The sequence below is a fragment of the Musa acuminata genome, chromosome BXJ1-6 (assembly GCF_036884655.1).
Source record: "Musa acuminata AAA Group cultivar baxijiao chromosome BXJ1-6, Cavendish_Baxijiao_AAA, whole genome shotgun sequence".
NCBI lineage: Eukaryota > Viridiplantae > Streptophyta > Magnoliopsida > Zingiberales > Musaceae > Musa > Musa acuminata.
Genome location: NC_088332.1, coordinates 4629053 through 4656528, shown reverse-complemented (window position 1 = coordinate 4656528; position 27476 = coordinate 4629053). Strand labels below are relative to the sequence as shown.

Below are 27476 nucleotides of genomic sequence, written 5' to 3'. Positions count from 1 at the left end.
CTCTCCTTTTGTAATTATTGTGAGTTACAAAGTAATTGCATGGTCGTATATCCTTCCTAAATCAACTCTACATGCTTTGATTTTTATTGAAATCAAAGCATGAAGACATGTCTCATTTCAATCCTACATCCTCAATGCATAACAATGTCAATTAATTTATATTGTTGCGTGTTGATTGGGTTTTCAGTTGCCAATTTTCAAATAATATGAGAGTGACTAATGCTTGCTTGCAATGTCAACTCTCTACCTATTGCCAGTTTATCCAAGTCAAATATATAACTAAGGTTAGCTCAATGTCATATCAATCCGATCCAAGTCATTCATTAAAATCGTGCGTAGACTGAGATACAGAGTCAACATCATATGGAGCAAATAAGAACAAATTTGACCAGTGTGTGGATTAAGAAAACTACAACCTTAGAGAATCCATAATAATAGCCTAATTGTTCGATCCATCAAGTCGATCCAAACCTGATTTGTGTTAAGTTATATCGATCAAGTCGGATTCGATACATGAAATTGAGGAGTTGAGAGCATAAAATTTCCCAGAAGATAATGAATAATAAATTTAAATATTTCGATTAATACACTCATCTAATACTGAAAGTATCGACCGTTACATTAAGCAAAGCCATTTGTAACAGGCGGTATATTTACATAACAGCACCGCTAATTAGTGATCGTAGCAGTGTCATATAACGGTGATGAGTAGGGACAAAAAGCAGGAAATAAGTATTATTATTATTATTATTATTATTATTATTATTATTATTATTATTATTATTATTATTAAGCTGGAAAATAAAGCGAAAGGGAAAGCAGGCGACGACTTGCTCTCCGACCCAGTGGTCCTCGTCTCCCACCACTCTCTTCTCCTCCTCTTAATCTCTACATAAAAGGCGACCCATTTCTCCTCCACCTTGCAGCCGATCGCGTCTCCTCTTTGGCGATCTCGTGCGCTGCACGATTCCCTCTCGATCGAGGTACGTGTTGCTCGAATCGGTGCTGTTTTGCTCAGATCGAGCTTCCTCGTTCCTGTTTTTAGGTTTTCGGAATCGCTTGGTTCTTTGGCGACTATTTTGTCGCAGATATCGTAAAAGTCGCGTCTTTATTCTTTCTGTGAAGTAGATTGATGTCTATTTCTTATTCTTGTTTCAGATTGGATATTATAGGTGTCGACGAGCTGCTAGTGATGGATTCTTAAGAGTGTTTTGAGGGGCTTTTAGTTTGCTTGGGATGGTTGAGAAGTCCAGTTTTTAGAGGTAAGATCGAGTGGTTTATAGCATTTTTTGAAGATAAGTTGGGCCGTTTGATCGTTGGTTCGGAAATAGATGGCTGATGGTTCTAAATTTGCTGGGTTTATGGTTGGTGGTGGCGGTGGCGGTGGCGCAAATGGTGTCGGAAATGGGTTCTATGACATGGGATTCTACCGGAAGCTCGATGAAGGCTCCAACATGTCTATTGACAGTGTTGGAAGCCTGCAAACGAGCACCGGTGGTGGGTCCGCTCCCATGTCTGTTGAGAATAGCAGTGTGGGATCAAACTCGAGAACTGGAATACTGCGTCATACTGCACTCCGCCTGTTCCCAGGTGCCAACTTCTCGGTGGGGCACAGTGTGCTTCGACATGGCAGAGTGTCTCATGCTATGAATGAGGATGCGTTGGCTCAGGCCTTGATGGACCCCCGGTACACTACGGAATCTCTCGAGAACTATGATGAGTGGACCATTGATCTCAGGAAGCTAAATATGGGGGTGGCCTTTGCACAGGGTGCTTTTGGTAAGCTTTACAGAGGAACTTATGATGGAGAAGATGTTGCTATTAAGTTGTTAGAAAGGCCTGAGAATGACCCTGAGAGGGTGCAGTTAATGGAGCAACAATTCGGGCAAGAGGTTATGATGCTGGCAAATCTCAAGCACCTGAATATTGTCAGGTTCATTGGAGCATGCAGAAAGCCCATGGTGTGGTGTATTGTGACGGAATATGCAAAAGGTGGATCGGTGCGGCAATTTCTCATGAAAAGGCATAACAGATCGGTGCCTCTGAAGCTGGCTGTCAAACAAGCACTGGACATTGCTAGGGGTATGGAGTATGTGCATGGGTTGGGATTCATACATAGAGATCTGAAGTCTGACAACCTTCTTATATCTGCGGACAAATCAATTAAGATTGCTGATTTTGGAGTTGCACGTATTGAGGTCAAGACCGAGGGGATGACACCAGAAACTGGAACTTATCGTTGGATGGCTCCGTATGTGAACTTGTGTCCTTTATGCTTTTAACAACTTGAAATTTCTTGAAGTGCTTATTATAAGACAGTTTTATTCTAGTAATTCATTCATATCCTAGGCTGCTGACACTTAATTTGTCAGGTCATTTTTTGTGTAGATGCACTGTCAAGAAATTGCCCTTCATCTTTTAGAGTGTCTGACTTTGCTATCACCCAAAATTAGTTCAACCATATAGTCATTATACATTTTAGAGAAAATATTGAACTTTGTATGTTTCTATAGAAAAGGTCATACCACCTCCAAGAGATGAAGCATACTAACATAAGAAAAAATTCTATTGAAGTAGGCAACTTCTATATTATGCTTTTGTGAATGATTCCTGACTTTGTGACAAATGTTTCTCTTAGCTCAGTCATGGACAATACATAGCTATGTTTCATATCCAGTGGTTATTGATTATACTTATCGTCAGTTTCCAACATGCAAAAGTCATATTAACGATTAATGATGTAATATAGGGCTGCTAAGCATGTCTCCTCTTGTCATGTCAAGTAAATGTGTGGAAACAATGTTTCAGTGTCGCAAGAATCTGCTATATGAATGAAGTCCTATTGAACTCATACCCGAATTGGTTAAATAAAATAATAGTTCTAAAGCTTAGACCATGGTCTAGTAGTATTAACATGCCATTGGGATGTAGATGGATCAACAATGAAGACAACACATGAACCATAGCAGATTAATAAAGCTTCTATATTAATTATGATATATTGACCCATTTAAATAATTGCTTTGTTGCATATTTATTATTGGACCATTAGCAAGTTTATGATTCAATTATGCTTGCACATATTAATCATTTGCCGCTTGGTTCACTGTTGAGGTGCACGGGCCTCGCTTCACCTCGCCTCGCCCGAGTGCGTAGGTGAGTCCGAGCGCCCATTTAAATCATTGCTTTGTTGCATATTTATTATTGGACCATTAGCAAGTTTATGATTCAATTATACTTGCACATATTAATCATTTGCTAGCTCCTGGTTTTTGGATGGTATATATACATACATGTACCTACATACATATAGATACACACAAAATTTTGTTGAAGCATCTGATTGTTAATTTTATAGATGTAGCCATCATGTGTCCTTGCATGTTCATATGAACTGTCATTACAATGGGGATTGTTTTATACTTATTGATTAATAATTCATGTACTCTTTCCTCTGATGAGCTTGCTCATTGCTTTTATGTGGTGCTTTCATGTGATCAGTGAAGTTTATTTGGATTCATCGTAGTCTGCAGACACATTTATTACACATGAATGCTTATAGGCATCTTTGTTAGATTAAATATGTTGTTTGAATTTCCCTTCCATGTTTTATCACTGATATGTGTAAATAGATTGGAAGTTGTAGATTGGTGCTCTTTCATTTTGTTTGGTTGCCTTTTCATTCAGAATTCCATTTTGTATAGTAAAGTCAGAGTCTTGGTGTTGGTGACAGCTCATTGTAATTCTTATAAAATATTTGTCTGATGATCAATTTGTTTTAAGTGTTTGAGAATTTGGATTCTATTTCGACTCCCAACCTGGTCACACTTATAAAATTATTTGTTTTCATGAAGTATGCAAATACTTGCATGGGTTTAAGCTTTTTTCTTCTCATGCTACTGCTAATGTTGTGCAGAAAATTTGAAAATTTAATGCAGCGACTATCTTTGCTGTTTATATTATTGTTCTTTTACTGCACTTGCATCTTTTAAAGGATCACTGAGAATATTTTTGCTTAAGGTCATTCTTTCTTTTCATTAATTTTCTTGATTGTCCGTAAGCAATTTATCAGGTGGTGTAATGGTTTCTTGGTTGGTCAAAAGATGTGTAGAGGTTGTCCCTCTGAAATTAAGATTTTTTAATAGCAGGAATAGCATCTTTTTAATAACAGAACTGAGTTCGAGCATGTCCTAAGCTGTCCTATCATAGCATATCCTGATAAATTGACATCACAAGTTGTTGTAGACAACAAAGTGAAAGTAAAAGGGAGTGATAGGCATTAAGTGTTTACCCCATAACAGTGGATGTGCTTTAGCAGATTGAAAAGGCTGCATATTGCAACATTATGGATGTTTTTTATCACCTACTGCTTAATACCTGGAAAACCTTGAAATGGGGAAAAGAAACATTTGGTCTTTTATTAGATCTGAATCATAGGGATCTTTGTCTGAACTGAAGGTCTCTTTATGATCTTGTAGGTCCATCTAAGAGGTCTTACCTTGACTTCATAGTTCTCACGATTTCTAGTATTATAAAAATTATTATGCTGTCTTCATGGCAACAATGCTTTATGCTAATCATTTATATGTTAAACACTTCAAATTTTTAGAGTAGTCCAAGGGTGTTCTGGTGTTAAAAATCCATGTGAGCAAGGTTTTAAGTATCATTGTGGTGCCAGTTTTAACAATGCGTCAGATAGGTAAGGTACCAGGATATCAGGCAGTATACTTGGTCTATACTTCTCAATATTGTTGAAGAAAATAAAAATGAGTGGTATACTTAGTTGTATCGAGATGTATGATCCATTGTCTAGTTGGACAGGTATCTGGTTGGTATATAACAGTCCAATTGTGTTTAAACCATGCAGGAAAGTATGTCATGCCCGTAGAGATCAACAATGAGGATTTTGTTTTGTTGAGAATGATTTCACTGCCAATAGAATTGAATGAGGAAAAATGGAGGCAATGCTTAGCTTCCTGCAAGATAATTTGCCAAAGTTGGGGTTTGCTTGCAGAACAACACAGAGAAACCAGAATCATCTGCTAGTATTTTAGATGCAAACATTTCAACAATTGATCTCTGTTGGAGGATCAAGTAGGCTTAGACGGTACAACCGTTAGAAGAAAACTTTTGAATGGCCAGCTTATTAAAAGAGCATTTGAACACATTTTGATAGAATATCCATTTTGATTGTTTGATACTCATCTTCAGAAAATGATTTTCTCTAGGATCACTGACAGATCAATTTCATATAGTCTGAGCCGTCCTGTATGGGACTTCACAATTCTAAGAAATAAAAGCAACATCTGAAAAACTAAGATTGTACACATGGCTTGTCACTAATTGATTGATCATAACTTAATTCTATTACTTGTTTAAAATTTCATTAAAAGAACCAGACACAATATTTACTTTGCCTAGACCTGGACCTGGACCTCCCTTGTCAAGGATGTCGGGGTCTGGATAATAAACAGAACCCATAATCGCTTTTGGATCTGTCTGCTGTGAATGTTATCCTTATGTAATCAAATCTTAAGCTCTACTAGATAGAGGGAATTACATCAGGAGATATTGAAAAAGTTTGAGAAGTTCTCTAGAGATACAGATGAATCTCAAAAGATACCTGAGCCAGTTTTGATTTGGAGATAACAAAAATAGTCAAAGGGGACAATTGAGTTTATGGACAGTTCTGAAATAAACTGCACAGGAATTGTTTAGGGGTGTCCAGTAGCTGACAAGATGGTTTAAGGGTTTTAATCGGGTTGTTCTATGGTTCTTTGGGGTGAATGATGATTAATTGGTGAGATGAAAGAGTATAAATTTGATAGTGAGGACAACTTTTTCTTTCAACTTATCCTTTTGCTAGCAGAAAGGAGAATATCTCTTTCCTTATTTCTGGCTAACTATGCTCCGTGTATATATATACTCCTAGAAAGTCTACCTATTGCCATTGTTCAAACTTCAAACCAGCCAAAACTTTGGATTTTTCCAGGACCACAACAGTCAAAGTTGTATAGTAGTAAAGCACTGAAATACTACCACAGATATGATGGTCTTCTTGTATTAACACTGGTGTGATTCTATTGGCTTCATAACAAGGATATGCATCTCATACCTAAGCTAGTATTTGGTCAAATTTTTTTTAAATAATCCAAATATATGATGATCCGAAGATAAATACTTTGTCTAGAATATTTGGGGGATAATTTTAAGGTAACTATGAATCTCGGTTAATACCTTAAGGATATGTACTAATTACATTGATCTTATTGTAGATCCAATTTACTAATTACATTGATCTTATTGTAGATCCAATTTACTAATTACATTGATCTGGTTCTCATACTAATTACATTGATCTTATTGTAGATCCAATTTAGTAATTGTTAAAAGCTACCTTTTATATTTCCATCTCGTTGTTTCTTTCAACTAATTTGTTTCTATTTTTTTTCTTTTAGTGCTTGCACATAATTGTTTGCTGCTGAATTTGTCTGTTGACCACACCTTTTTGTTCTCAGAGAGATGATCCAGCACAGACCTTACAATCAGAAGGTTGACGTTTATAGCTTTGGCATAGTTCTCTGGGAGCTTATAACAGGGATGCTTCCATTTCAGAATATGACAGCTGTTCAGGCAGCATTTGCTGTTGTGAACAGGGGAGTACGACCAATTATACCACAAGATTGCCTCCCTGCACTCGGCGAGATCATGACCCGCTGCTGGGATGCTAACCCCGACGTGCGTCCTTCCTTCACCGAAATCATCAGTCTGCTTGAAGGTGCCCAAGAAGATATCGTGCATACTGTTCGTAAAGCACGCTTCCGATGTTGCATACAACCAATGACCACTGACTGAGAAGGGTAGCCAGGGAAGGTGACTAGTGCTTGCTTCATGCATGGAAGGTACCCTCTGGACTACAGTTGAATGAATCATAGGAAGTCGTCGAAATGTTGGTTTTGGTTGATTCACCGTTATAACGCTACCAAGTACAATAGGTGATCTCCATCTTGGTCTGATCATGATAGTTCACCTTTCTTTTTGTATAGGCACAAAATGAAAGTATTAGTTTAAGGTGCACGTCACGTCTAGATTGCCTGCTTGACTCGGTGTTGTGACTTCTAAATCAGGTTAGTTTCCATATGCTGTACTGTTGAAACAAGAAACAAGATTGTCCTTATGTGTATTCTCTAGTTTTACCAACAATGTATCTTTGGTTTGTGTGAGCCATAAAAGATGCAATAGGCTGAGGCTTTTAGGATCGTAATTGATGTATTCCTCCGATGGAATGCAATGAAAACCAATATGGAGACTCTGTATTTGCCATTGTTTGTTCTATCTTTAACCAGGCAAAGTAAGAAATCTATGCAGGGAAGGTTTTGGAGATGTGTGCATACGCATTCATTTTTATTACCACGGCAAAGTGGATTGGGACAAATGAAACGCCATAGTAGGGATAAAACAGTGTGGTAGTAACACAGGGATAAGACGAATGCACGTTGCTGTGTGTGTCGTTAATGCCTCTCGAGAGATGCTCACTGGAAGAATGCTGAATCCCATGGAATAATCTCTTTTGGGTGCGATGCGTCATGGACGATGTCGATGGTGGCAAATGATGATGTCGCTGTGAATGAGGAAGAGCAACGTCGATAGAGCTATTGTGAATGAGGAGGAAGAGAGACAATGAGAGGTGAGATAAATAGAGAGGAGAAAGAGGATAATGCCAATGCTTTGTATTTGCGTCGGTGCCATTGCGCAACTCTACATTTACGTTGGCATCGATGCAGTTGTCGAGCGACACCAGTGTAGATGTAGAGCAACGTCGCCCTTCCCCACATCGTTGTTGACGTTGGCACAAATGCAAAGAGACGCTACTTTGCATATGTAACGGCACCGATGCATATGTCGAGCGACACTTTGCATTTAAGTCGACGTCAACACTGACAAAAATACAAAGTATCGACGTCGACGTAGATGTAGATGTCGACATTTACATTATTCTCTTTCTCCTCTCATTTTGCCTCACTTCTCATCGTCGTTCTCCCTCCTCATCCACAACACTTACTTGCAACCTCCAACAACATTATTATTTATCATCATCGAAGACGTAAGTTGAACATTGAAATTATTTTTCTACCTATCATTTTCATACTTTCATCGATAAAATCGACAGCATTAGGGTAAATAGAATTAGATATTTCACTTTCATAACTATAAAGATTAAAATATAAAATTTTTAAATCTAAAAATTGAAATACTAAAAAGATCTAATAACAAAAAATAATGTATAATTACCCCTCTCGAAAGCCGCCGAAATGACAACAACAGCAACAACTAAAAGAAAGCGTTTTCCTTGAGTGGAAGAGCGTCAAATCTCGAATTGCTGCACTCAACCGACGTGGTACGCTCTTTTACATGGATGCTGAGTTCACAAGTGGCTGATGACTCAGTGGCACGTGTGAGACAGCAAAGCGAACACCAAGCTTCGCAACCACTGTCCTATTATGGCGCCATGATTCAGATTTTAATTGGACTCTTACATGAAAGCAGGAGAATGACAACACAGAGAACCCATTGAGGATAAAAAAGGAAAAAAGTGAGAAAGGTTGCCACTAAGGCTATTTTGAGACCTCGTCATGATCAAATGAGTCATACAGAACCCACTACATTTTTATATTTAACCCTACTTTTAATTGGCATTCTGTCTTGTTTGTTACAATTATTATTCTCTTTTGCATGCAAAGTCAAGATTGAGACAGATGAAGCTACAAGCAATGAGGTACCTATCATTTTTGCTATGATGGAAACATTAATGGTTGAAATCAAATGCAACATGACGGAGAAGAACAGTGATGGCCGTGCATTATTACATTACTGGTGGTGCAACGCAGTGGGAATATGAGGTGCTATCATTCATGGCCAGCACAAAAAGAAAAAAAACAAAAAGTGTCAGGCAACTGATCCAACGAGAACATCAACAGAATCGTACCTGTAATCTGCAGATTTCAGAACCCACATGGTAGAACTCTAATCCATCTCAAACAACAGCATAGAACAATGCCAACTGCAGAACCCCAGGGAAAATGACGTGCTCATCAATAAAGTATATGCAAAGAATAAGACGCATCCAACATGCGTGAGACATGATGCTATCCACCAGAGACATTATGCTCATCAGACAACAAATTTTCTTTTCAGGACATTGATTGAGACAAAATTATCATAAATATAAATATATCATTTGCAAACAATTAAGCAACCATCTAAAACGATAAGCTCACAACATCAACTTTTCAACCATCTAAAATGAAAAGTTCATAACAACAACTTTCCAACTTTTTAGCTCTTTTACCTTCTAAGAAACAACAGTTCATTTGTCATCTGAGGTATCAATCCAATAGCCATGCTCGATCAGCATGTACAACATTTATTATTTACATGACTGTCAGTAAAAGAATTCTTCATTATTAATTAGACGACTTCAGCCAACCAATTAGGTTAGTGCTCCTGTCGATGGAACTAGGTTAGCACCAAAGAGACCGCATGAACTCATGGAACAAATTGGGCACTTGTCTAAATTCATTGTAGGCATATTGATGGGTGGAGAATAATGACCTCACCACATGAATAACCACTAGTTTCTACCAGATTTTTTGTTTAGGATACATGAATGACCAATTTGGGAGAACATGAAACCAAGATTAAAGAACAGATAGCAAGAGAAACAATACAATGTACAAAGAAAGAAGAGAACAGGGGGAAGACATAAATGCTATATACAATTCAGAACTGACGCTACAAGAGGATCCTTTGAGAAAAAGAAAATGATAGTTTTGTGATGCAACAAGTATAAAGGAACAATAACATACACACTAACTTATGAACAAGGTTCAGGCGCTGAAGCAGTCAGTAGAACTAAATTTATATCAGTCTCATATGAGAAACATCAAAGAGATTTCGGAAATAAATGATTTTTGAGTTTTAGCACTCAGTTCACTGTTTCAGTGATGAATACCAACAAAGTTCAGTTCAGCAGTGAATAACGTATCAAATTTGACCATTATATTAGCGGATAGACAGTATCTGATGAGGGAAAAGAGACAAATTTGGTAATAAGCATAACTATGCAAGCACGAGAAGTCACCAAAGACTTGTCAGACAAAGGACATTGGCATTGTGCCAATTAAGGACTCGCAAGAATTTAACATCAGAGTAAATCAAGGATTCGAGAAATTTTATGATATAAGATAGGTTCATGACAGGGAACAGTTCTCATGAAGGACAGTTGGCAGTAGACTTTGCAAGAAACGAGTGGACTCTGTTTGGTACAAAAGACAGGAGGAGGAGGAATTGTACCATTGTTCTTCATAATAGACCTAAGGGAATTATGAAAAGCTTGAAGCATCACAAAAGGAGTTCAAAAATTCACCAACTCTGGAAATTGACCGTCATCTTAGGTAGACATTATAAAGGCCTGAATTAAGTTCTCTGCTGACCGCTTCTGATCGGGGGTACCAGATATCCGGGCAATGCGTTCAAAACGGGATGCCTTTGAGTCAACAATTTCTATATGAGCTCCTGATATCTGCAACGATAAAATAAAACAGAATCTAATCAAACAATTCAAGCCACAAGGCATTACAGTTTCTCTATGTAAAAAAATGACTTTTCATATTAAAATGTTTCACAATTTCACTAGTTATAGGCAAGAAAAACATAACCATTATGTCAGACCATGCAATTACATATATATTATATGATTTTCACAGTCCATGAACTAAATCTTTCAAAATTTCATCTAACATATGCCATAAGTATCAACACTGAGCTCACAGAATATAATTTTTGTCTATCATACCAGCTAACATGTTGCACAAGCAAAGACAAACCATATGCCACAAGTACCAACTCTTACGGTTCACAGAATGTAATCATCATCTGACATACCAGCTATCATGTCGTGCAAGCAATATCAAACTATGCAACCATAATTTCCCGTTGGCTGGACATACAACAGCATGCCACATTGTGGAAACAGATATATATATATATATATATATATATATAAATATAAATATATTATTTTCTACTCTGTAACAAGAATAGGAACCTTTTTTTTTGAGGGACAGAGAACTTAGGTACAAATAGAATAAAACTTTAAAGGAGTCAAACTGAGCCACTTGGGTCAGTCTGTTCCACCTTTTAAAATATAACTTACAGCAAAATACTCATATTCTGCAAAAGGTTTAACTCTTGTATCACTTTCTTGTGGGCCAATCACCAAAAGACAAAGTGCAGTAACTAGAAATTCATTCCTACAGTGCCAAACTTACTTTCCTATATATAGTTCTTCAGATGTATGCCGGTATAGAATTGAGCAAACAACAATGAAAATTGAAGTTCACATATCAGAACTGAATGTTAATAGATAAGGGAATCTAACCCGAGGTTTTAAAGATCAGTCTTGTATTGGTGTCTGTAATCGATCAGACTAATAAGATAACGGAATATCAAGTAGCACACCAACCTATACTGCTCGGTACCATGATAAAAATTAAAATGAACTATATATCAAAATGATATCAAAATATATGTTATCAAACACGTAAATATCACCTGGTATGTATCAATATGACTGGAATTTAAAAAAATTGTACTGACCAAGGAAAAACTAAACCATCATATGACCTGTAAAGTGATGATGAACTTCTAAACAATCTAGTAACACAAAGCACAGCTATCATAGTGACCGAAACTTTCAAAACCTACCTTTCTGATGTTGTCAACATTTGTGCCACCTTTACCCATAACTTTAGCCAAGGCATTTGCAGGAATCACTACCTCAATATAAGTTGGAAATCTACAGCAAAAGAAAAGGTCAGCAAAAAACTAAATAACAAACAAGACACCTTGCATATGTATAAAAAATCGGTGCATCATTTTCATAAAAAAATCTTTAATTACAAGAATATAATAGGACAAATGAATTACTAGTTCTGAATCATAGTGAAATTAAATGGAAAGTATATTCCTTAGAAGACTTCATAACTGTCATACAATTTTACAGATGATAAACACCAAAGTTAAAGTTGAGAATTCCAATGGATAAAAAAAACTTACCCTCCGTACGTATTCGATGAAAATGAAGAAAGAGGCCCAAAAGCATTCTCTCCAGCCTTGACAAAGAACATAAAATGTCATCAGAATATAACTCTAGCAAAAACATTAAAATCCATAATGATGTTACTTATCATGGTTAAGGGTAGAAAACTCCATAATAACTTCACCAGTTACGATGAAGGTAAACTAGTTCATAGCAACACTGTGCAAAGAAACAACCTGTACCTGCAACGAGCTGTAATATTACAAATTATTGCCAGAGAATATTCCCATCCCACTCTCAGTTTCAGCTCTTTGGCCATAGTTCAAAGGTGCAAGTGGTGGAATAGTAGGCAATACTGGAGGCACAGACAAACTGCTAGAATGAAGAGTATCAACAGGAGGAACCTTCTGATTGCTGTCCTTTTGAGCATTCTGATTACCATCCTTGTCTTTTAAAGCGTCTTCTCTAAGCCTTAAAATAATCTGCACGAGTGCATCACGCAACTTACCTACCTCTCCAGATACCTGAATGCCCATTTAAAGAGAAGAAAAAGGCATGAGAACAAATAACAAATCTAGTGAAACTTAATTTTAAGGACATGAATGAACCTCCACAAGCTCTTCATCAGATGCAGCACGTTTGGGTTTTTCACCCTTTGAGATATAAATATTCGCCTTTGTACTTTTGCGCATATCATTTATAATTGAACCACTCTTGCCAATAAGACAGCCAATGACTTTTGAAGGAACAAGAAGGCGAATATTAACACTGTCATCATCTTGATCATTAATCTTTTCTTGAAGCAGCAAAACAGCTTCAACTGCAGCGGACTTCACATCATTGGAAGACTGCACAGTTATAATTCATACATCACATACAATAGATAACTATTAGCCATAACAACCAAGAGAACCATGAAAATAAAAGGACAGTTCTAACCTCTTTAGATGTGATGGTGATAGTACACTCATCAGTATCATCCCTAGTATCATCAACGTTGATTTTTGCTCCAGTGGATTGCCTTATGCTCTTTATAGTATTTCCTTGCTTGCCGATGACACGTCCAACTTTGTCAAATGGGCACAGAACTCGTAAGACCAGGTCCTCTGAACGTGCTGGACCACCATATCCAGGGACAACAGGAAGAGTAGATGGATACATTGGCCACACATTAGAAGCATCTATAAATCCAGGAATCTCAGATGCTTGATGAGTTGCAGCTATGACTGGTGGAAAAGATCCAGGAGGTAATATGGTGTCTGCAGTGGGATAGATACTACCAGCTGGAATTATGGGAACATCTGAGGGAATCAATATGTGGGGAAGATCAGGAACTGAGCTATCGAGGGGTATCTCTTCTTTTGGTGAAAATTTATACATGATAGCAGAAACTGTAGTTAGCGCTCTTTTAATTGCTTCAGCATCACCAGTAATCTGCACATACACATAGATGAAAAGATCCTGCCACAGTAAGCATGTATATTCTTGAAAAAATGCACAATAACATGAAATATAGTCACTGCAAACATCCAAGCCTTCTCATCAGTTGGTGGATCAGGCTTGATAACACTCAAAATTAAGAATACTACATTAGAACTTTGACAAAAATCATGATAAGAAAAAACAGGACTTATAAAGTCGATGTAAGTTCTTATTCATGTTGTGTTCAAGGATAAGAAAGATGTCCAAAGCCATGCAGGCAGAAGGATATTTCTTATTGGTCGCAATTGAAGCTCATGCAACTATGACCAGCCTTCTGGATAGAATCTTGAATGAACATGGACAGATTTAAATTGGGCTTAATCAAAGTTAAAATTAAACGAATAAAGGTACAGAGGATAAAATTATTTGGATAGAAAAACAAAATGTTAAGGCTTCCAATTAACAGAACATGAAATATTGAAAGATCATCTTGTAAGAAACCTGAAAACCTAAAAATTCAGTGTCACCATCAAAATGTGGATATCGGTGAGACTGTCTTCTAGCTGACATACAAAACTCAAACTACAACCATAGTCCTATTTGTGAATATTTGTTCAACACAGATCCTCGACAGATGCAAGAATTCAGGCTACATAGGTCCTAGATTCCATTAAAATGGAAATAACTAGAGGCAGGAAGCTGACAAGCTTTTGTGGTTGCAGATAAAAAAAAATCATAAACATAGATAAGTCGACGAGAAATATCACTACCTTTAAAAAAATAAACATGGTTTTGTTAAAACTCAAGCACATTAGTTTGCCATTAATAAATGCTAAGTTTATATCTCAATCTGCTTGTAACAGAAGTCCAGAAGAAACTTAAAATTTGAAAACATTGCAAGTACAATTAGCCTGGTGACTGAACTTCCTAAATGGAACAGAGGCCAAAATGATGTTATCATGCTTCCTAGATGTTCACTGCCAAAAAGAGATGGATGCACACAGGAGTGATGGCAGACTAATAAGTTCAACAAAATGCCAAGTGTTGACACTTCTACAAGAGGATAATGTTTGGAGAAGGTCAGCACTAGTACAATTAACTTTTATCTGATGCTTCCACATCATTTGACATAGAGTTGATTAACAAATAGCTGGCCAACTCTGCTGCAATTTTAGGCCAGACATAAATGATAATTGCATTGATACAACATGTACTGTGCTACTGAAGGGGAGGCAACATAATGTTACAGATTCAACAACATAGTTTAACAAAAAAGGTACATTCAAAATATAATTCTAGTAGCAAACAACATTGCACTACCCTCAAGGAACAAATCACTTGTAATTTTTCAGAAGACAAAACCATCTTAAGGTCACTACTCAACCTCCCATAGCTAGTTGTATTAATTACCTGAAGAAAGTTGTCAAAACTCATTGCACAAGAATGCGTGGCATCAGAGGGATCCTTTGGAGTAATTTTGATGTTTGCATTGGTCTTGGATCTCAGTTTCTTGATGATAGACCCAGACTTACCTATGATATTTGCAGCTTGGCTTGCTGGCACTAGGATATAAACCCCTTCCTTCTGTTTATTTTCAAACTCATTAGAGTTATCTAAAGCATTTACTATAGCATCATGAATCTTAAGCAAGGCATCCTGGGCAGGGCAAAGTGGTCGCAGGATATCTTCATCAACATCAACAGGATTCTTGTCCTTAACATAGCAGTAAATAGTAATAACCCTCTTATCAGCACCAGGAAAAGGATCAACAATTTTGATTTTAGCATTTGTCTCTTGTCTAATGGAGTTTATAATTTTACCACTCTTTCCAATCACACTCCCGATAACACCAAGTGGGCATAGGATACGATATACAACCAATTCACTGTCCCTGGTACCATCATTGTTGATCAATCTTTTCTTCTGCTGCTTACCTTCACTGTCATTATCCCTCTGCTGACGCTTTCCAATATCAACCATGACTTGGAAACAGAAATCAGTCTGTGAACATACAAGATCTTGAGTTTGCATTATAAACCATAAGACTATGAAGATACTTTACCAATGGAATAGCACACAAGATTAAAAGACTACAAAGAGAAAGAACCACCAAGCAGTGCAGAAAAAGATAACCAACTATACAACTGAAAGAGACTAAAAAGTTGAAAAGATGAAAATTCACAAAGCGTTTAAAGAAAATTAGAAAAAGCACATTGTTCAAACATGCTCAGTACTCAAGTGGTCAGCAAGCAACAGACAAATTTGAATAGTTTGATAAACAGCGATCAAATTACATGATTAATTGGAAGATAGTTATCCACATGACAAAAAAACATATATTAACCAATCTACTACTGTATTTAATAAACAAATGCAATAACAGATCAAAAACAGAGGTGAACTTCGTTAATATTGACACCCTCATGAAAAATGAACTATTGCAACTCAAGAAATGAAGTTAACCAGCACACTGACGTTTCTATATGCATTTAGCCTTCGCTAATATTGTGACATGCTATTTGTTGAATTAAAACACTATTCCAGTAAATTAAAATATCGAATGGACAAAACAGAGGCAAAATGTCCATCAGTGTTCGGGATCTCAAATATTACATGAATGTGGTTAATAGATATAGAAGTAGGAAACGTTGACATTCATGATTCTAAAATATCATGCATGTGTTCAGTACATACAGAAGTAGGAATTGAAGGAAAGAGGATAATATAAGAATCAAGAATGGTGGTGATATAAATAAAAAAAAGGATGTTCATCCCGAGAGAAAATGAGAAAACATATAAAAAATCTCAAGACTTCTGCACCATAAAGTAAGGCCAATTCTCAATAAAATCAAAATCGATATTCGCTCGCAGAAGAGATGTCTGAAATATGACGACTAAATAGCTTCCACCAACGTTCTGATAACCAGAAAAAGGCCCCGAATCGAGCAATAAAGATCAACAAAAACCAAGATAAAAACATCTAGGATCGGTAACAAGAACAGAAGAGGAAATCACACGATGAAAGCACACCGTAATCTGGAACGAAAACCCTAACCGTGGGCATCGATGAATCGTCGTCAGCATGAACTAAAATATCCTAACCCTAGGTGATGATTCGGGCGAAGGGGTTGGCGTACCTGCGAATGGAAGAAACCCTAACCCTTGGCAGCGGCGGGAGAAGGGACAGCGCGCGATTGACCGGGTTCGGGATGACTTAAACCGGTGAGGGGTAGCGCATGTTCTTGTGGCTGTAGGTGGTGTGCCGGTATATTCTATTATGTCATCAAACTGTGGAAAGCATGTATCGGCAATCTTCCGTTATTATACGAAATAACTGTCACGTGGGTACGATACAATGACTGTTACTTCCGTTCTCATACAAAATAACGGTTACTATCGGAGCGTTGCAATGACTGTTAGTTGCTCTAAAAAGACCTTGCAGTGGTGGGACCCGCTCTCCCGTGTGGGCAGCCGAGCCGAGCCGCGGTTACTCGTCAGCGCTCCGCCCACGTAACAGAGCTCGACGGACTCCGGTCGCTCCACGCCCCGCCTGTGTCCGTCGATGGGGCGGCGAACCCCGCAACCCTACCAAGAAGTGGACGAATCTCGACCAAACACCACGGTGGTGGCGAAGGGATTGGAGAAGATGAAGATGAAGAAGACGACGGCCGTCCCTATCCCGACCCTCCGGTACTTCACTTTCCCCTCGTCCGCCCCTTCTGCCTTCCACTTCCCCCTTTAGATTGGTAGTACTTGAAACCCTGATTCCCTGCCATATTCACCCGTCTTGACGTGTCAAAATTGAATCTTTACTGTTCTTTGCTGGTAAAAATCGAATCTTTAGTATACCTCCGTTTTTATACTGTTTCTGTGCCCTTCCTCCGACTATATTATTCTATCTGCAAGAATGATCGGTGGGGTTAGAAATATTTTAGATCCATTTACTTTAATGATGTTAGTTTTATCAATAAAAATATGAAAATAAAAAGATAAAATAATAAATTTAATATTCCGATGGTGACAGATGTCGTCGAAGGTGACGGACAAGGTGAGCGCGAGGGGGAGAGAAGGTGGATGGGGCAGAGGCGACCGTGAGGGCTCTGGTTGATGATGACAGAAGGAGGGGTGAGCGCGAGGGGGAGAGAAGGTGGATGGGGCGGAGGCGATTATGAGGGATATGGACAACGATGATAGCAGTGACAACGATAGGGGTGAGCACGAGGGGGAGAGGAGGTGGACGGGGTGGAGGTGATCGTGAGGGCTTTGGCTGGCAACGATAGCAGCAACAGTGAGAGAGGTGAGCATGAGGGGGAGAGGAGGCGACGACTAGAGCCCTCACGGTCGCCTTTGCCCCGTCCACCTCCCTGACATCCCCCACGCTTATCTCCGTCGCTCTTTACTAGGTTAAGCAGTGGCGACAATGAGATGAGCACGAGGGGGAAGAGCAAGGCGGAGGCATTGCTGTAAAGGGTTACAACAACGTGCTAGGCGGCAATAGGGGAGAGGAGGCGGAGGGCGAAGCGAAGGCGTCGAGAGGGAAAAGGCAACTCCACAACTATATCGACGTTAGCTCCAGCATCATCACCGTCTAGTACCATCGGAATGTTAAATTTACTTTTTGTTGATAAAAGTTGATATCGTTAAGGTAAATAGACCTAGATGTTTCACCTTCATAATTATAAGGATGTCAATATAACTTTTTAAAATATAAATACAGAGATACTAAAGGTGGCTAACTAGAGGAGATAATTTGTAATTAACTCCGATCAGTGAGATAGGTAATCTTATTGAATGCTTCCTACTTGAGTTATTTTTGTTGGATTAAATAATTTTAGTTAGTCAATAGTTATGGGTTGTGGTTTGCCAGTCTTGTGTATTAGGGCTTCCTCCGAGCCATGGTAATTGACCAAGGTAAAGCCCTAGTGGAAGCTGTAGCCCAAGTGTTCTCATGCTTCTCTGGTCGTTAATGCCTCTGACAGATTATGAAGAGGATTCAATCTACGGCATACTTCTTCCTGATTACTTGAAGAAAATAACTGGTCAATTATAAGCACTTGGCTACTGAAGGTGAGGATTTGTATGAGATGCTAGATCTTAATGTCCTTGTATGACTTTTTCCTGAATGAGAGGACGTTTTAGCTCTATATGATTTTACCAAGTTCTCTTTTTAGCAGACTGCAGTTATCGGGATGCTTACAATTTTGACAATGGATCACCAACCAGCATTGCCCTGTGGTCACGAATGTATCCAATCTTGTAGGTATGACAATTTTTTCATGCAATTTAAGTGTAACCTCTATATGAGGAAGAACCAAGTGGAAGCTGATCTCTGTTGATCATGAAAATGATATCTTACTTGGTGATGAACTTGGGAGAAAGCTCACACTCTAATGACCTCATCTAATGGTTTGATGACAGTTTTTGTAGTCAACTAACTTCCTTTTCTATATGATTACAGCGAATCTGTTAGCTGTTTTCAGAGCATTCAAATATTATCGGCCGCATTGATCCACCAGACAATCTTGGAAATGGCAATGCCTGGAGAGGCCAATTTGACGAGGTCTCATTTACATTCTTGCATCACAGAAATGTCAGTCTAGTATCAATAAGTGATGACATCATTCCAATTAACCAAGGTTACTCTTGCAACTGTGACCGTTTTCAAGTCACAAAAACAACACATTGATTTATATCGAAGTCTCATGCAATGAATCAATCTTCATCCTTGGATGCGAACAGTTGGGCTTTTTTGCAGTCACTTTTGGAGAGGTTTCAGATTTTCTTCTCATACAGGTGATCCTTATCACAATCTTGTTTTTGTTATGATGCAAACCATATGTTGTAATCTTAGAAAAAATGACCAAAATTGAATAAATATATCATATTTGTAGCCAAGAACCTTTGTCTACAATGTTTGATAGAATTGTTATTTTTAATAAAATATGTTTATATCTTTTTCTACATTTTCTCATATCATTAAATACTAATTGTCTCACATCTTCTAATTTTTCATGAATAAAATCACCACTCTTTTTTCTTAACTAGAAGCACAGTGTCTCTGAATCTAAAATTTTCAACATCTTCATTCCCAAGTTTCCATCTACTTCCAGTGAAACCAAACAGAAACTCAGTCATGTCTCAGTGATGATTTCTTCTCAGTGATGATTTCTTCATCAATATATTATGTATTATGACTTAATAACGAAGGAACTATCAGTTACATCTCCCCACAATAATACACATGTCCTACTAGAAGGAATGATTAGTGATTAGCACATGAGGATCATGACTCATGCCAAGCAATCGGCCATCATATGCTCATGAAATTCCATGTACTACGATATACAACTTCGCCAACTAAGGCTGACTGAGGTCAAGATCAACAATACAAGTCTAGTACTGTATTGAATCTTCAACCCTTGTGCAATCAACTCAACTTTTCATTGAATGATGACTGAGGACTTTGACATCAAGGCAATGTCTTAACATTCATCTTCCAGGATCTTTTTGCTGACATATCCAGGTTGCAGCTCCATTGCATTCAGCTTCTGGTTCTTTTCCCCTTCTGCAACATGCATTCTCCAGTACAAGTCATGAACTATGATGGCCAGATAGGTTATAAACTGTTGACCTTATGATTCTGACATGAGCAATGCAATCATGGCATTAGCAGACTCTGGACCATCATTATTTACACTTGGAATTATATGTTCCGGAGTGACCAATCTAACAAACTCTTTCAGCTCTGTGAAGCTGCAGTGTTCACTGTATGGAACTTCATACCTGCAAAGAGGCAAGACCACCAAAAAAATGTTACATAGACTACACTTTATATACATATTTTACCTTTATGGAATCCTTTTATGGAAAGTGTTTCTACATGTGAACTTTGTGGCAAGTGTGCTAAAACAATGTTGGAATCAAATTTGATGCGCTGAACATGAGACATGATATCCAAGACTTAAAACCTTCTAGTGTTGATTCAAGTTAATGGTGGCACACACAAGTTTGCTCAACCTCTAGATTTCTAGTACAAGAAAATAATGAAACCCATCTGCAGAGTAAAAGGAAAACCCATCATCCAAAACCAACTCATTTGTATGGATTAAGACAATTCCATAATCTTGTCATGCCTGGCCTTAATCTCTTCTCAGTAGCAATTCTTATTGCACATAAGGATCCTTCTTAGTGTATAATAGCAAGAAACAGAAGTTGCATCTCTAAGACCTCTTTTTTAACAATACTAGTCACACAGGTAGAACAAATTTGCTGGTTTGTACACCCAAAGAGCCTAAATACATTCCACTAGCTTGAACAAATAATTAGATTTCTAGAAATTAAGATGTGGATATCTTCAGTTCAGTAGTAATGCAAAGTTGGGGAGTTCCAGAGAGATCATTTCTAATATAGTAATATTCTAACATGTCAACTAGTTAAATTTTTAGTGTCAAACAATGAAGCTCCTATCAAGTAGCCAAACGTTTAACAGTTATACTATATCTTAAAGTCTTACCAACTTTTCCTCATGCAAAAAACATTTTCTGGGGCTCAAGTATTGACATCAGTTGAAGTTTTGACTAATTGAACAAGCATTATAAGGTTCTAAATGGTAGAGAAATCTTGGTACAAGCTTTTTAGCAGCTTTCAGAGAAAAGATTACAAAGTTATCCTGATGGTTTGAAAATAATTTTGTCAATAGGAGCTTTCTTTTCACAAAATTGCTTGTACCTATTATTTCATTTTCTTTTTACGCTTCATGTTCTTAGATTCCCTCATCTCTTCCACTGTCGCTGATATATTATCCAAGCATAAAAGAATTGACACTCACGGTTCAGAAAATATTACCTGATCATGGTACCCTGCTGCCACCTTTTCCCAGGAGTCCTTTTTTTGCCTTTGCCACATGCCCAACCAGTAGGTGAGAAAGCAACTATGAGATCATAGCGAGCCTGGGAAGCAACGAGAGACACTTATGTCAAACCATAAAACATTTCTCATTTTTCTGGTTTGACTTCATTAATATTTCTTCAGTATTCTAGCAGGCACAAATGAAAAAATTATGCCTTACAGAGTATTGATTGGATATGTATCTCATTCGTTTGAAGCTTGCTAGAGTCCACAAAGGAACAACATGAATGTGGCTCTCCATTTCGTTTGCTGTAAACCATTGCATTTCCTCCTCAGCGAGCTCCAAATGCCTCAACAATTGTAGCTTTGCAGCCCCAACGTATATCTTCTGTCTCAATATTTGAGCAACTTCTAGGTACAACCTCTCTTTTCCTGTTGCAGAGAAAAATTATGTTCCGAATAGCATCACCCACATTGGAAATCATGAAAGACTGAGTGAGGCATTACCAATCGTGTAGCTACCAATTAAGAAGAGAGTTTTTGGATTGAAAGCCTCTGCTTGAATTGCCTCAATTACAAACTGTGCAACTGCCTCTTGTTTTGGAAAGTCATACTGCACCATTTGAAATTTAGTCAAGTTATATGATATCGTAATGTATAAAACCAAAAAGAACCAAGCACATGACATACTCGAGGGTTACAGTAGGTGGTGTCAAGGATAAGCGTATGAATATGACATGACTGCAATACAGCATTGTTGGCCATCTCTCTGGAAAAGCGGAAATCTCCCGTGTGTAAAACTGCCTAATCAAGGTTTCATTAAATTGCCAAGCATCATATAACTTTCAAGAAGACAAGCTAAAGCTTCTACTTGAAATATCACTCGAATAGTTGAATATTTCATACCTTGCCATTAGGTGGTTCAAAAAGGATTATTATTGACCCAGGACAGTGGTTTGCATCGAAGCATGTCAAACCAACACCTGCAACAGTGATCTTTTGGTTCAGAGGTAAAATTTGCAGTCTGTCCCATGGCACACCAATCTTCATGTTGACCAAGTGTGCAGTGATTGAGGAGCAATAGATCTTTCCATGGTAGAAGTTTTTGTTGAGACCCTGGTAATCTGTTAGAAGTTTCTGATAAGTATCATACAAATAATAAGATATACAATTTGCTAGAATTTTAGCAAGCTGGATCAGCTCTTTGGCATACAATTGCTCGGTTAATAAAAACTGGTTTGAACCACCTAAGACAGTTTACTTTTAACTAATCTAGTATGCTTAGCAATGCATTTGTGTGTGCACTGAAAAGCATCAGTGACCATTACCAGATTTCATCATCATAGCATGTAATCCCATTTTGGTCAAATATTCTACAAGTTACCAACACACAACACAGAATCGGTTGATTAAGTAAACATATAACTGATGTAATCTATACCTTTTCCTTTTCTATTTCGAACTTTTTACAATGATTAGATGCATCAAACTTCCACTTGAACCATTAATTTGGCAAGGGGAAGCAAATATCTGAAGAAGATAAGAGAAGGTAACTGACAAGCTACTAACTATTAACCAAACAAGCACTCCAGAAATATCTGCAAACAGCAGATTATTAGGCTGATGTACAATCAACATGTATCAACTACACAAAGAGGCTAAAGGATTATAACCAACTCACGATCCATATGGAAGTGTGTTAAAAACCAATGGGAACAATCTCCTCTTAAATATCGAAATGCATCCTGCAAATGAAATAGTCAAATAGTTAGCATTCAGCATACTAGAACACAATGGAAGAAGATTCAAGCACATTATATGCATTAAAAGGCAGGACTAATGAATAATCCATAAATTTTCAATTCTTTTATTAAAAAACTGTACCTTGACAATCGAGCATAATGGTAATACTCCATGTTATTATTAGATTGTAAAGTATGGACCCACTATTAAGAAATTGGACAATGATTAATAGAAAGCAACAATTAGCAAAGAAAACATAACTTCAAGCTCATCAGCAAATGACATGATGGGATTAAAAAAGAGGAAGAGGAAATGCAAAGACAACCAAATTCACCAAGGATATTCTTATATATACCTATTTGTATCATTTATTACATCAGTTGTATAATTTCTCAAAAGTTCATTTTGTGTCACTTATTTCTCATGCTGATATCTTATTGAACTTGTTTATCATATCCTGAGTCCTAATGCCAAAGGAGATGAGATTATTTTGAATACAAGCATGTCTTTCAAACGTCAAAAATTCAATCCATAAACAAAAATATCTACCCGGCATCCACATGCAAGACTACATGATGCAGACAGACCATGAAAACAAGACTATTTAAGAGTATTTACAAAAGTGTAAAAATATATCATACCACTCGAAAAGGTGTCCCAGGTATGCAACACCATGGTGGAATCTCTCTAACTTTTCCCTTACTGACAGTGTTTCTAGTGGGCTTTCTCTTAGGAATTGAATCCTTTGTGATCCTCCCATTTAGTGGTTTGTTGTGATTACGAACACTATGCCTATCAACAACAGAACCATGAAAGTACTCCGTAATCAACTTATTTCCAGAAAAATGTGGTTTTATGTTCTCTACAATTGCTGCACTGGAAATATTTTTGTCTGTGTCTGGAAGATGGTTCCTTCTTCGAAGCTCATTGAGTGCATGGACTATCTTCTTTCTAGGTCCAAGTGCATCTATACCTATGCTGAGCAGATCCTGCAATAAAAAAAATAAGCAAAAAAAATCACTATATTGTGTTTTCACTACAATTAGGACAAGCCAGCGTGAGTTGTATCAGAACTTTACATAGACTGCAAAATTTTTAGAGCTGTAAACTAATTAATAAGTTGCTTGCCTAATGAACTTCAACAGTAATTTGATTTGTTCTGAGAAAAAAGCTGAAAAGTAGCTGTTTTTGCAACTTGGAATATTGATGAGCTTTATGTCCTGCCAAGATTATGTCTTGGCAAGATCTCAATTCATCTAATAGTTTAGCATCATTCAAGTGACTCATTGAACATGAATATTGGTCATTCTTATAATTCAATTACATAAGTAATATAGCTAACCTAACCAGAAAAAAGCAGCATTTGGGTTGATTAAGTAAACTATCATATTAGAAGAGTATCACATCATATTAGAAGAGTATTACATTCTTTAAAAGTACAAGCAGCTTGATAAGAATATGCAAACTATGGAAAGGAGAAATTCAAGTGAATATACATCTCGTACCTCTTCCGTTAAACACTGAAGTGTTTCCCAATTAATTTCTTCCTTTACAAAAATATCTTTATACTTGGACAGCCCCAGAGATTGTAACCATTGAGTAACAAGGCTGATATCAACAACTCCTTCAGATGCATTTGACTTCATCTCAGAAATAGGATCAGCCACCTACATCATGACTTCTTGATCACTGACCACATATTTTAGACATACATACATACATATATATACATACACACACATGAGGAGATCTTCTATCTTATACCTTGAAGAGTTGACACAGATATATGATTTTATATCTTCTTCATGAAAACATGTTTTTATTTAATTCTTCATAAATATGTTATATACCAAACCAAGACAGGTAAATATGGAAGAACTCCATAATGAACATCAAACTGAAAGCTTTATGTTTTGTAGAGAACGTATAGAACAGAGAAAAAGGATAATATTGGAGCAACAGTGAGCCCTTTTAGATCTTTTCTATGTGCCACTAACAAAATCACAGCACAGGAATCATGACTATCCTCCAGAGGAAGAAAATGTTTATGAGAAATCTCCAACTTAGTTTTCTAATAAAAGGCCATAACAGCAAACAACTAAAAATAACAATAACATTCATTGTCCTCAAACCTTTTTATCACTAGGTTAGCATGCAGTAAATTCTGACATGAGAAACATGTACTTGAGGTATTCATGTTCTAAGAACACAACAATAATACCACCTGAAAGAGGTTATTACCCTAGGAGCAAAAAACTTATATGTTCTTAATACATGCTTAATAGCACAATTCTGATAAGACTAGAACAGAAATCATAGACAACTTAATGAGACCAAAGAACAACTACTTTCCAATTTCATCTAGTTCTCTCTCCATGAAAACAGAACACAAAGAGAAAAAAAATTGAAGACTAAATAACGAAGTAATTAAAGATTTACCTCCAAAGTTTCAGCTTTATCTAGGCAATTATTAGTGTGAATCTGTCGCAGTTCATCACTTATATCAGTAATGTCTATCCCACATAGTGGACACTCCACTAAGCCACCTTGTTTCAATTCCGCCGTCTCACCATCAACCTCATTTGCTTCTAGTGAGGCTCCACCGTGTGAGGAACCTCCATCGTCCATCTCGCAGCAGAGATTCATCAGTTCATTAAGCTGGGTGCCTGCATCGAAATCCTCCCAATCATCCACTCTCAAGCAACCACCTTCATCTATGTTAGAGACTGGCTTCGCTCTTGATTCCAACAGCCTTGATTCTATCGATCTGGAATAGTAAGTGCCCTCAGAAATTCTTGAACCGTCACCTTCATTTCCCCCACTTTTCACCACTTTCGGATCAACATACGTCAGAAGAAAAGATTTTTCTTTCTCAACGCCACTTACACCATCAAAATGCACCACAGGGTCGCGCTCAAAATGAATACGGCAATCAGATGTAGAGATAGAAGCTTTCTCCAGTGACCCAGGACCAGAATCCAAGGAAGAGTTCCTCCTTTCCGCTCTCATGCGCTCCTCCCCCACGCACAACGTGCTGGGAACGCTAGTACAGACAGCGATGTATTCCGCGTCTTCAAGATTCTCCTTACCTTCGGCGGAGGCGAGCTTCCGCGGCCGCTTCCTTGGGCGGGCGCCAGTGGAGGACGTCAGTGTTCGCAAGCAAGGATCTTTCCTGGAAGACACGATCCGATTCTGGGCGATGGAGAATGCCTCGCTAGGGTTCTGAAAATCGTCGTCGTCTTCCTCTGACATCGCCATGGTTAGGGTTAGGGTTCGGAGGTTGGGCTTGGAGGCCATGTTGAGAGATCGAAAGAGGCGCCTTTGAGCTCCGATCTAATTTTAGATTTGAAAGGGAGGGAAAAGCGATGAAAGAGGGTCGCCGACTGCCATCAGCGACCGTCCATTAAAAGATGGACGGATTGAAATTGATCAAGCTGTATGGGCTTTTTAGGCCCAACAACCAAATACATGAAGTTAAACTCGGAAGCCCATTAAGACTAGTCTTTCTTCTTTTGAGGGAAACGGTCCTAAGCTCCAAGCAGAAGAAGCGTCGGCGATTTCTCCCGAGGTACGCTTCGCAACCCTAATTTCTCCATCGAAACCAACATCCTCCCTCCCCCAGATTCCAATATCCTTCTATTACTTGCGACGAATCCGATCCCTCGATCTCTCTTTTGCGAATCGAGAAACCGGGTTCTTCGCGGGGCGCTCGTCGAGATAGTGGAGACATCGATACGCCATGGCGGATTTCGCGCCCTGTTGAATGGTTCTTGCTCCTTAATCTGCTTCTTTTATTCTGTGATCGATAATAGTTAGCTACTTTAACGTCATGGTCCCATAATTTAGAAAGTTACATGTGCATCCTTACATTACAAAAGTGAAATATTTTGGTTCATTTACTAACGTTATCAGTTTTACCAATAAAAATACGAAAATAAAGATCAAAAAAATAATTTTTACGTTCCAGTCAGTGGTGACGGATGGCACTGGTGGTGGCAAATGACGTCGTCGTTGGAGGCCACGAGTGATTGTTATAGATGAGGAGCGCAGCAACGCGAGGTGAGAGTCGCTTTGTATTTGCGTCGATGCCAATATAGTTGTCGAGCGACTCTTTCGTCGCACAACATCTATATCAGTGATCCTTTCGTTACTTGACAACTGCATCAACGCCGACACAGATGCAGAGTGGCGTTGCTTGGTAACTATGTTGGCTTCGACGCAGTTGTCGAGCAGCGCCGCTTTGTATTTGTGTCGACACTGATGTATATGTCGAGCGGCTCTCACCTCTCACCGTCACTCGCCTCATCCATAATAATTACCCACGGCCCCCAACAACGTCGTCGTTTGCCACCACTGATGCTGT

At 38.0% G+C, this 27476-nt stretch overlaps 3 protein-coding genes and 1 long non-coding RNA gene across 6 annotated transcripts; 2 read left to right on the top strand and 2 right to left on the bottom strand.

The window, feature by feature from the left end:
• The first annotated feature begins 813 nt into the window (after nucleotides 1-813).
• On the top strand, nucleotides 814-7323 carry LOC103986882 (serine/threonine-protein kinase STY13). Its single transcript, XM_009405022.3, has 3 exons — nucleotides 814-983; nucleotides 1159-2251; nucleotides 6519-7323. Exons 2-3 carry the CDS (start codon nucleotides 1332-1334, stop codon nucleotides 6853-6855), a joined length of 1257 nt encoding a protein of 418 aa, XP_009403297.2. The 5' UTR covers nucleotides 814-983; nucleotides 1159-1331; the 3' UTR covers nucleotides 6856-7323.
• Nucleotides 7324-10210: 2887 nt separating this feature from the next.
• Nucleotides 10211-16748, bottom strand: LOC135675748 (KH domain-containing protein At4g18375-like). 2 transcript variants are annotated; one of them, XM_065186216.1, is made up of 8 exons: nucleotides 16660-16748; nucleotides 15457-15523; nucleotides 13040-13534; nucleotides 12709-12948; nucleotides 12343-12624; nucleotides 12118-12173; nucleotides 11767-11857; nucleotides 10211-10582 (listed from the first exon to the last, which is right to left on the bottom strand). In XM_065186216.1, the coding sequence occupies exons 2-5, from the start codon at nucleotides 15466-15468 to the stop codon at nucleotides 12361-12363; spliced, it is 1011 nt and encodes a 336-aa protein (XP_065042288.1). In that variant the 5' UTR covers nucleotides 15469-15523; nucleotides 16660-16748; the 3' UTR covers nucleotides 10211-10582; nucleotides 11767-11857; nucleotides 12118-12173; nucleotides 12343-12360. The 2 variants fall into 2 exon arrangements, with proteins under 2 accessions (XP_065042288.1, XP_065042286.1); XM_065186214.1 differs by lacking the exon at nucleotides 16660-16748 and having other exon boundaries at nucleotides 14933-15518.
• Nucleotides 16749-16806: 58 nt separating this feature from the next.
• LOC135675749 (uncharacterized) lies at nucleotides 16807-19525 on the top strand. 2 transcript variants are annotated; one of them, XR_010513985.1, is made up of 4 exons: nucleotides 16807-17212; nucleotides 17547-18589; nucleotides 18697-18782; nucleotides 18981-19525. It is a non-coding gene; the product is annotated as an uncharacterized LOC135675749 (long non-coding RNA). The 2 variants fall into 2 exon arrangements; XR_010513984.1 differs by having other exon boundaries at nucleotides 16825-17212; nucleotides 18502-18589.
• Nucleotides 19526-19743: 218 nt separating this feature from the next.
• LOC135675746 (uncharacterized) lies at nucleotides 19744-26780 on the bottom strand. The gene is made up of 10 exons (XM_065186212.1): nucleotides 25553-26780; nucleotides 24619-24780; nucleotides 23755-24102; nucleotides 23052-23115; nucleotides 22277-22494; nucleotides 22061-22174; nucleotides 21878-21983; nucleotides 21591-21802; nucleotides 21368-21471; nucleotides 19744-20305 (listed from the first exon to the last, which is right to left on the bottom strand). Exons 1-10 carry the CDS (start codon nucleotides 26408-26410, stop codon nucleotides 20155-20157), a joined length of 2337 nt encoding a protein of 778 aa, XP_065042284.1. The 5' UTR covers nucleotides 26411-26780; the 3' UTR covers nucleotides 19744-20154.
• Nucleotides 26781-27476: the final 696 nt, after the last annotated feature.

Coding starts and splice junctions, on each gene's coding strand:
- LOC103986882 (XM_009405022.3), top strand. CDS start 1,332: ATGGCTGATGGTTCTAAATTTGCTGGGTTTATGGTTGGTGGTGGCGGT. Junction 2,252..6,518: donor ACTTATCGTTGGATGGCTCC/GTATGTGAACTT, acceptor TTTTGTTCTCAG/AGAGATGATCCAGCACAGAC.
- LOC135675748 (XM_065186214.1), bottom strand. CDS start 15,502: ATGGTTGATATTGGAAAGCGTCAGCAGAGGGATAATGACAGTGAAGGT. Junction 12,949..13,039: donor TCACCATCACATCTAAAGAG/GTTAGAACTGTC, acceptor ATAACTGTGCAG/TCTTCCAATGATGTGAAGTC. Junction 12,625..12,708: donor CTGATGAAGAGCTTGTGGAG/GTTCATTCATGT, acceptor ATGGGCATTCAG/GTATCTGGAGAGGTAGGTAA.
- LOC135675746 (XM_065186212.1), bottom strand. CDS start 26,410: ATGGCCTCCAAGCCCAACCTCCGAACCCTAACCCTAACCATGGCGATG. Junction 22,495..23,051: donor AACACACTTCCATATGGATC/GTGAGTTGGTTA, acceptor AACTTCTAACAG/ATTACCAGGGTCTCAACAAA. Junction 22,175..22,276: donor TTGAACCACCTAATGGCAAG/GTATGAAATATT, acceptor AACCTTGATTAG/GCAGTTTTACACACGGGAGA.